Source organism: Zerene cesonia, chromosome 17, assembly GCF_012273895.1.
Source record: "Zerene cesonia ecotype Mississippi chromosome 17, Zerene_cesonia_1.1, whole genome shotgun sequence".
Lineage (NCBI taxonomy): Eukaryota > Metazoa > Arthropoda > Insecta > Lepidoptera > Pieridae > Zerene > Zerene cesonia.
Genome location: NC_052118.1, coordinates 9326969 through 9337797, shown reverse-complemented (window position 1 = coordinate 9337797; position 10829 = coordinate 9326969). Strand labels below are relative to the sequence as shown.

The 10829-nt window shown below is 32.3% G+C and overlaps 1 protein-coding gene across 1 annotated transcript in view; it reads right to left on the bottom strand.

Annotated features, from left to right (window-relative positions):
* Positions 1-295: 295 nt before the first annotated feature.
* The window catches only part of LOC119833360 (glycine receptor subunit alpha-4), a 31321-nt gene continuing 20787 nt past the window's right edge, over positions 296-10829 (bottom strand). The window contains exons 3-11 of the mRNA XM_038357347.1: positions 8770-8846; positions 8315-8414; positions 7857-8011; positions 4634-4789; positions 3916-4056; positions 3329-3558; positions 2969-3109; positions 2451-2630; positions 296-1884 (exon numbers count right to left, since the gene is read on the bottom strand). Of these exons, the coding sequence (XP_038213275.1) occupies positions 1732-1884; positions 2451-2630; positions 2969-3109; positions 3329-3558; positions 3916-4056; positions 4634-4789; positions 7857-8011; positions 8315-8414; positions 8770-8846 (1333 nt within the window). The 3' untranslated portion in view covers positions 296-1731. The remainder of the gene's footprint in view (positions 1885-2450; positions 2631-2968; positions 3110-3328; positions 3559-3915; positions 4057-4633; positions 4790-7856; positions 8012-8314; positions 8415-8769; positions 8847-10829) is intronic.

Below are 10829 nucleotides of genomic sequence, written 5' to 3'. Positions count from 1 at the left end.
TTTGTGCTTCAAATAACTAATATTACAATTAAAATGGACATCCTTGATACAATTACATAGTGACAAGCATATAATAATTTATATTATAGTAATATACATACAAATTTTATAAATAACACAGCACCAGTTACGCATTTTCACTATGACTCCTCTATAAACCCGCCAATGATAATCATAAAATTTGCGTTTAAAAAAGTAACAGTTTTATTGAAAAATTGTTGGAAATATCGCATACAACGTGTGTGTTACGCATACAACGAGCTTGTTTTTCAAAATGACATACAAATATGAAGTAAATGAATATACAATTTAGCTATGAGCACTTTGAAGTCACGATTTCATCGGCTCACACGATTCTATTTACGTTATTCCTTTTATTACACTACTTTATCGGAGGTACAGTTGTACATACATAATAATAAATGCAGGAGATATTATAATCCGACTAAATAACGATGTTTAAATCATGTATATGGTATGACGTCACCAATTGGCGGGTTATCTATAAATACATAAAACACGATATAAATTAAATTATCACAATTATTTAAAGCTGAGTGATACGTTGGTGTTCTATTTTAATAAGCATTTAACTTTAATTAAACTTTAATTATTACATAAATCTTCGAAAGAAACTTACTTTGGAATTCTGAACGGTTGGTTTTTGTACCGAATCGTTATTTTCATTAATGAAAGTTTTATTCAAATGTAGGATTAAAATTGATAACTAGGCATTTCTAAAATATGATTAATTAATGGCACTCGGGTGCTTATTGTTAAAATAACTGAAGATATCGTGAAGCATTTTATTTAATTTCCTATACAAAAGCTTCTGTATTACAAATTTTGAATTATATTTGCTCAATTTAATGAATTGTTGGCATTAAAAACGAACATGGAGTTATTCTAAATAACTTTAAAATAGGTTCATCTTCATTTCATAGATGACCATACATTTATTCTAAATGTACTTTATATAATTAGTAATTTTTATGTTTTTTTTTAATATTGATTTAATATTCGCTATGATTTTTTGACTAATCGAATATAGAAATCACTGTTACATTGTTTGTGAAATTTTATCACAGCTTTCATTTGGGAAAATGTGCGTTTAAACTAATGCTAATAAATCAATAGTAATAACATAATATATTAATTTTATTACATGTGCCCATTCTATTTTAGAGTTTTCTTTAATTATTTAAATGTCATCATCCAATAAAACTAATGTTTCACAGATTTTAACTATAGTAAAACTTAATATTACATAAAACGTCAATAAAATTCTTTAAAATATAGAAACAATAAGTCATAATAACAAATTTAAATAAAATTGTGCTTACGGTTTTAAAAAATTAGTTTAGTACCAAATAATTATAATTTTCCTAAATCTATCGTTTATCCATTTAGTTTGGACGAAACAATTTTGGTTCGAATTAATTCTTAATTAGTTATTAATAAGTTAGAAAATTCATGTTAAAGACGTTTTCCGCAATCGATCATGACGTTTATGCGTGAAGAAACCAGATTTGGTTCGAATTATCAATGACGCTACCTGGGTTTTAAATTTGTGTCCCTTTCTTTTCTTGTGTATAACCTGAGACAGCATTATATTAGTTTATTGAGTAAATTAGTGAACAATGAGAAATATATCTAAGTCTACCGTTCTACAACAATATTGGCAAATGACAATAGACATTCAACAAAGCCCTCGTTTTATCCATTATGAATTCAGTATGAAGAGCTTTTGGTTTTAAGAAGAAGGACGGGCCAATACATGGTGACGAACAGAAGAAATAAGGCGGGAAACACCACACGCGATAGTTTATCAATTTCGCGCCATAATACCCTTTCTTGACCAGTGTCTGCGTCCAACCAAGCGACCTAAGAAAAAAAAATATATAAGAGAAATTAGATAGCCAGAGCTAGTGCCAAGCCAGTCGCATAACCTAAGTCATTTTAAGGCATATTCTCAAAGATGTTTTCAAACACAATCTGTCATTTTAACTAACAAAAAACAACTGGCTTTATAAGATGTACCTTATTTTATGATGCCTTCTCGTACATTTTATACAGTAACCACGTAATACATAGTTATTTTAGATTTCCAATGCAGCTTTTAATATTATTAATAAAAAAATTAAATATAGCTCACTACTCAGTAATATCTTTAAGGTAATAATAATGTACATCATGATTTCTGGCAAATAAAAGTCTTATTTATTTATTATTTATTTATTGCCAAAACGTACCTATGATCTATTGTTATATGTATATAGTGAAAAATTTTTACGACTCATAAGTCGTTTAAATGACGTAAATAATGAGAGAATGATTCTGAAAGTTTTGTTATAGATTCGATTGCAACTCTGTCAATATCTTTATGTCCATACCAATACCATGCCTATAAAACGATTGAATATCTAGATTTTAACCAAAAAAAAACATACTTGTAATATACTCTGCCTTCTTTCCACTCCAACGAGATGCGTTGGTGCAGCGGGCGAGTGCACGGTGGGCGTCGTGCCCTGCGGTGAGGCGGGAGACGTCAAATCAACCTTTCGACACCTAACACCTGAACCCTCCCAAGCGGCTACGGTACCACAGGACCCCTTTTCACCATTGATGCGCTGGAATTTAGTGACATTTGCAATTGAGTACCAGGCATATCTATAGAACTCGTATCGCATTTAGTGATAATGTAGCTTAATCATTAAATTAAATTGTAATGTTCCCAAATTTAACTATTCAGCTAAGTCTTAAAAATCCTATTATTTGATTGATTACTGTCTTATTTAACGTGTGAGAGAATTATGCCAAATTCCCCGATACTTGGTAAAATTGATATGAAATGTCAATCATATTTAGTGAACACTATGTAATAAGGTAAACAACTATAATCAAATAGCAACACTAACATACAATTAAGTGTGCGTTGGTAGTCTTATAAAAGTGCAAATTCCCTCACCACAGGTATGATCCTGGGCATACTTTCTTGTGCTTTTGACTTGTTCATCTGGTACTGCTTATCTAACACTTTTACTACCACAAACTCTCCCAGTGCGGCGAATACGAACATCATACATCCAGCCATCCAAAGGTCAAGTGCCTGGAATTTTTTTTCAAGTTTTCGAATTTAAGCTCTTTTTTTATGCAAAAATATTATATTAAAAACACTTGTTATACAGATATATTTATTTTGCTATTTCAAATCGTTTTAAGCGAAGATATTATATAATGTACTTTTAGATGAACTCCATATATTATTTAATTTTTCTTTCGCCAGCAATTTTCAGTCCAATGTTATACGTATTAAGACTTAAAATACCTTAACATATGCAACTGGTGGTATATCAGCTCGCAATCCCGTGAACATAGTGACCAGCGTCAACATACAAGTTACCAGTAAGGTCACTCGCCCTGGCACTGCATCTAGATCCAGCCAAAAGCTGAACCAAGAGAGCATAACGACAAGAGAGGAAGGTGCGAAGGTCTGGATTAGGTGGTGACCAATTTGCCGCTCAAACCTGAAGTACACTACTAGTCTTGAGAAATTTCCTGAAAATAGAAGAAAGTTAATGATATTTAATGCATCTGAAGGAAAAATATAATTATACCTCTTGAGCTTATTTAAATAAAAAGAAACGAGGCATTAGAAAACCTAAGCATATAAACATTATGTTTTAAATGAGAATTTCTTCTCTAGCGCACTAGTAATATTACAGAAGAAAAACGTCACTAAAGGAACTCAAAAAGCCATAACAAATTCACATCTTAAATAAGATTAATCATAGAAGGCAGCTGATGCCTCATGGTATATTATAGATTATACAGAGGCTGATTTATTCTAAAAACCAACTACATTTAATTATTTGAATGCACTATTTTCTGCTTAAGTTAATTGAAAATTCATACCCTCTTTATCAATCATTAACCCATTAGTTTCTTCCAGTCTGAGCGGTTCTCCGATGTGGTACTGGAGCAGTTTTAATTCAGGGTTAATAGTCACCCCTGCTTCACTCCATTTGAATCGCACTTTTTGATTACTGTATGAAACTGTGGTTAAAAACATTATATGAAATTATTTCTTGATAGTAAAACTTCTCAAAGACTCTCATTATTTACTAAAATAGTCAGGTCATGTAGATTGAAATTTACCAAAGCTGGAAAAGCATATTTCCAACTAGCAACGTTCCGACTGTAACCGCAGACTGGATTATTTTACAAATAATTTTATTCTATTTTCTTTTTGAACTCGGGGACAAATTATTGTTTCTACATCCCAATGCAATTGACAGCAACGCTGTATAATTGCTGGCAATATATGAATTAAAAAACTTATACTTGTAAATATTTACAATATTTTTTTTGTCATATCCGGTTATCAAGCTGGTAGATCACCCGATTGTAAGCGATCATCAGCACCCCTGAACTTTTTTTGAGATAGTGTCTCAGCGCTGCGCGCTTTTAAGGGGTAAGGGATATGAAAAAAGGACTGGAGAGAAGGAATGGACTGGGAAGGGCAAGAAAATCGAAACGGGCTTCTTTTTTTCGGTCTCATTCAGGGACAGTAAAGCTAAATTTGAAAATCTGAAAAAGAAACGAGTTATACAAATGTTTAGGCACCACTCACAGCTCTCTATGTAAATCGGACACGACTGTATGTCCATAGGGTAGAGTTGAAATTCCATCTGGCAAGCGATGATGGCATGCATTCGCGCCGCGTACCTCACAGTTTGGTTCCTGTAGAGGGTCACTGATGAGAATTTGTGGGTGAGCTCAGCTATCTCTGAAAAGTAAAGATGATGACTGAGAAAAATGCTTTTTTTAGAGATAATTGATTATACACATACATGTATGAAGCAAAAAATCAAAACTAGTTGCAACTGCTTTTGATTCTAATTGCATATTTCTATATGAAAAACTGTCAAGGAACATTTTTAATGTTAAAAACCTTTCTTTTTTCAGTGGTGAAGTCTTAACCGATGCATAAAAAATATAATTACGCCTCAATTTCTCAAAAACATAAAAGCGGTGAAAATGAGATAATAAATGTACTACATGGTAGGCACCAGCTTTTAAATAAAAATCGGTTCATCCAGTAAAAAGTTATGAGGTAACAAACACAAAAAAATACAGTGAAATTGAACCCCCTTTTTTAAGTCGGTTGAAAATGCAGTCGAATTGAGAATTTCCTTCGTTTTTGAATACATTGCTTAAAATGCTCAACCTTTAATAAAAAAGACTCATGATAAATCTAAAACATAGTTATCATAAGCTCGCCATGGTTTCCAAGACGACAAGAAATATTCGCAATTTTCTTAGAATAATATTAATGACGATATACTTTGTTGTCGACAAATTGAATAATTCATCATTTTACAAGCCCTACAGTCGGTGTCCAAAGCTTCATTAAAGTTACTGAGCCTAATTGGTTTTCATGTTTATGAAACTAATTTAATTAAAATGCGTAATTATCTCTGGCTTTCGGGTTATATACTTGTATTCAGCGCAGCTCAAAGCTTCATAGTGTGTGTGAGCTATTGAGTCGAATTGCGTTAATAGCATCAGTAATATCTATTACTCAATGTGAACTTTGTTGCTGTGTATTAAGATTTGTTTTTAAAAACAATAGCGAAATAATATTTTACATCTTCATTCTTACAAAATTATATGTAAAAACTAGCTGACCCGGCAAACGTCTTTCTTTAATCATTTAGGGGTATGAAAAATAGATGTTAGCCAATTACAGACCTACCCGATATACACAAATCTTCATGAGAATCGATCCAGCTGTTTCGGAGGAGTATTGTAACTAACATTGTGACACGAGAATTTTTAGGGTTTGCGCCCGCGGCTTCTTTTACCCAAGTAGTCAAAGAAAACCCGTACGTATATATATAGGTATTAGGAGTAGGGATATTTTTTTCTTTCTTTGTGAAATTTATTTGCTTTTATGTCTGCGTCTTTCTAGATTGTCTTTGAAAAATGTTTCTTCTGTTATCTCCAGAGACCAAACTTTACTTTGACAATGTTTATACCCGTTACTGCGGTATCACACGGGTCACTCCCGTGGGATTTCACAATAAAACTACAATTTCACCTATTCAAAATCTCAATCTCAGTCTACTAAAATTTAAACGATTCCAAGCCTGTCTGAATCAATTCGGTGGTTAGACTGAACATAGAAACGTCTTGATCTAGTCGTTATTATGCCCTATAACTTCGAAACGATAAGTCTGAATTTAAAGTGTAATTTGTTCCTACATAATAATCAACCTTATTTAAGAAACAATCCGGATTTGAATTTCATCTTTTAAAGATAATTTACGATCTCTTACTATAATTTGAATGCATATGTAATTTAATGAAAAGAGCAATGTTTCTCTTGCAAAAATTAAAACTCCTTTGTCTCTTGGCTTGCAGTAGAAATTTGTAATCTATACATAATAATATTTTATTAATTGGAATATCTGCTAAATGTGTATTGAGGTAAACAATCTCTGCTTTTACTCATTTTGTCAGTCTGTCATCGCTTTGTTTCGGCTAATTGATTTTGATAAGACTTTTACTAACACATTTATTATAAAGAATTTATTGTAAAGTATTATAAAGTATAATTTATTATAAAGTATATAAAGATGCTTTTTTGATATTCCAACGGAAATAAAGAAAATTTGATTAAAGCGAGTGGAACGCTTCATTCATAACGTATTTTTCATATTATATCTTTATGTTGCAAAAGTTAGTCTTGCACATAAATATTAGTTAAAACTTTGTAATAAATACGAAAGTGTGTTTCCATCCTTCAATACTTAAAATAACTCACTTAGTGCAGTGAAATTAATTAAAACTAAAACAACGTTAACAAACACAAATTATGTAGTTACATATTTCCTGCGTTAAATAAATGAAATATATATTATAAACCAAGCCCCCTCTAATTAAAAAGCGGTAAAAAGTGCTGATATTAGGTGCAAAGAAGAAAACGCATACCAGCTGATTGATGGCAAAAGTGACAGTCCCCTCCTAGAATAATTAAAATTTCAATTAGTACCCTTGTAATTTTTTCAGCGGTGTACTTATTTATTGCCTATTTCCCTATTAAAATTAATAATGGGGAAAGTAGCTCTGTCTGCGTGTCTTTTTATTTGAAAATAAAGGATAGAAATGCAGATTTAAAACACGATTTGGCTTCAATTTAATATTTTAAATTGTCATCTCTATGGTGGACACCATTAAGGCTATAAAAATTGAATTAATTTAAAACCAATAGCAAGTTCTTAATTTCTCTATGATATATAAAAAAATATATGACGTTATGAAGATTAAGTACCATTTCAGTGGTATAAAAATAAGAATAAAACAAAAAGAAGTGAATAATAATATTTGAAAAGCGAAAGAAGATACGTTTCGTGTTTTATTTGATGTATAACCCACTTTCGTATTTAATTCAGATTATTACGAGATTACTCATACCGGATCAGAATTAATCCGTCTGTTAAAACTGTATAGGCTATAAAATAAGAAATTCAAATAGTTCTGATTTTTATATAGAAATATCATATGATAACATATGAAGGACAATTATGATGAAAATTCACTGGCTTGTTAAAGTTTCGTCATGCTAATTGTTATTAAAAATTAAATAATCGACGTTCATTTTTTAATATAAGGCCGAAATTGCTGCTTGAAATAATCTTAACTTCCTTATTTTTAAGAAACGTGATCTTGAAAATGACGCTGAGAAAATCAGACATTAAGATGGCAACTCAAACTCAATTATGATTAACGACCTGTCCCCTTTAAATTTAGCATGTCTATTAGGAAAATAAATTGGTAATATTTTAAATTACCTGTCACTTTGGAGTTAAGGAAGTAAGGGTCTGGGTGCCACAGATTGTCGAAAAACTCTGGGGGTAAGGTCACGTGGTCGTCGCCTTCTTCAAAGATGTCGTCAGGCAGCTGCAGTCTACTTTCCAACCAAGTCTGTCTGATGAACATGTCCACTCTGGAATTTTGAAAGATAATTACGGAAGTGGACAGGTATGGTGGCAATTGAGATTTGTTTTCACATAAGGAAAGTTTCAAAATTGATACCTGATTGATACGTTAGTGTCAGATATCGTATCTAATTTTGTATATATATTTTGACAGTTTGATGTATCTATCAAATACGGGCTGACATTGATGATTGCTCAGCACTAAATTGAAACCTCTTAAACCAATTAATTCTATTCATTTATACATTTATTTGTTGCTTGAGCAAGTACAATAGATGTTGTCATATAAATATTACGTAACAGTATTTTACCTAAAATCCATGTCTTCCACATTAATAGAATTAACATCCACCACGTATATACTGAACTCCACGGTCACTGGCTGGCCCTTACGAGATGGAGGCCTCATTTCTGTAAAAATGTGTCATAAATGTGTCAAAATAACTAATTTCTGGGTTGTTTTAAGCTTTACAAAGAAATCTTTGCACAAGATGATCTTAGGAGATACCAGAAGGTAGCATGTGTAGTAACATGAGTTTTAATTAAGCATGTTTTGTATAGAACGGAACCTCTTTTGTTTAAAAAGATTCCAAATTAAGAGATAAGGGTGAAAACAATTCCTATTAACAAAACACCGCTACCCATCTGTCTGTCACCAGGCTGTATCTCATTATAGGTTGGGAAATGTATTCATCGTATTTTATTCGTAAATTTCATAAAAACTGGCTTCACTAACTGCGAACTGGACTTCAGTATAGGAATTTACCTTTTACGTACGTCTCCGGTAGCACTACTCGTGGTTTTAATGTATGATTCCTTTTAGATGCCACGTCATTGCATAGCCTGAAAGTATTAAGGAATAATAATGATTGTAATAAATTATATACTAAAACCATTACCAACATAAGTTACACACATATTGACCCAGGTTCTTAGTACAGTCACAGATAATATTACGTATAGTTTGAAATGTTTCCAGGTGCTGTGTTCACACTGGGTACCAACCGTATCACTATGGCGTGGCGTGGCGTAATTTTTAAAGAAATAAGCGTTCCAAATCCAGGGATAACAATTATTTGCGTTATTTATACTGTCTCGCTTTTACACTCTTAAAGTCTTTTGTTTCCAATGTGAATCAATGACAGGCAAATATAATTAATTTATGACTAGCTCACGCTCGTGGCTTCGCCCGCGAAGTCTAAGGAAAGGATAGATGTTCCCGAGGTTTAACTATACAATACATAAATGATTATACATTATGACTTAATAAGAGGAATTATAAATACTTTTTGTCCTATGGGTCATGTACTTAAAAGAAGCCGACAAGTGTCGTGAAAGTGGGTATCCACAAAACTAATATAGTGTTATATCTTAGTCTGGCAGCCGACTGATTTGGTCGTAGATATATCCGCCTTAAGTTTATAATAATCGCAGAGTATTTTTTTGAAATTTCTTTATGAGAGGGTGTGTTTCATTTTACAGTTTTCATTGAAAATGCCGTAGAGGTTCGTATGGCTATATTTATGAAATCTGACACAAAAGTATACTAGAAGGTGCAGGTTAATCTAAGAGAAAAAAAACCACAATTTGTCTGTTTTGTAGATTTGTATCTTATGTTTTTCGTTATTTTTTGGCTGTAATTCTATATCATTTCATATAAATGTATTAAAAACTTCTTTCCATACTACATGTTTTGTTACACGACAAAGAATTATTTATGACCCCTTTATTTTTCATAATAATGTGCATCGAATCATAGTCACACTATGAATATGTAGGATAGGCTTTCGGAATTTCTGAATAATGAAATAATAAGGTAAAAAGTGTACAAACGCTTGAACTCAATGGAGACCCTGACTCCCTAACTAGTTTTAACCATGTCTCGGAAGTTAGTTCTTCCCAAACAATTAGAGCTGATTGCGTATGTTGTAACGTGGACAGACTTACAGACTAAGTTTACGAAAACTTTATACAAACACACAAAAAGTCAGGTGAAGAAAAAAAAAAGTTTAAAATATAAAAACTGAATTAAATTTCCTGACAAGCCTATTAAGAGTAGTATTATTATGTGTGCGTGTATTTATATTTTCACACATACACGTGAAAATATAATAATATAACCATTTAAATACACTTGATCCCATTGGGACAAAACAAAGGAAAATATTCGCATGCTAATAAAATTATAGACTATAAATAGAAACAAGGTAATGTGAACAGTCGCAAATAGCTAGTTAAAGTATTCTATGACGTCAATTAAAATTGTATTTTTGCGTGCGCTCATTTGTGGAGACCATCATATTGCTTATGCGGGATTCCGCTTGATCGAGCTATTTATTTTTTCCATTTGCTTCTTTTGCTTTGTCAATCTAGTCCAAAACGTAAACATAAAACGTGTATGTATAGCATAGCTTCTAAAAGAATGTCCCCGATGCAGTGGCGTAGCTAGGGGGACAAGGGCCCTGGTGCATAGAGAAAGAATCGGGCCCTCCTCCCCTCTTTCCGCCTTCCTCCCCTCTTTCAAAGCTGAGGTTAGAGGGCCCGCAGAGCTCCGGAGACCTGGTGCACTGCACCACCTGGCCCTATAATAGCTACGCCACAACCCCGATGTGTTATTTTTATTCGTGAATCTAAAATGTGAACAATTACAGCAATTTCGTATGAATCGAGTATGTATTTATATAATTAAAACTTGTTTGTGAATTTAGAATAAAAATTTTTATTCATTCATTCACTCCAAACAATAGATGTCTTCGAGTATCATTATTCAACTGATTACTTAATCCCACCTACGCTGATAGTGAGGGTAGATTCGAATGATGAACC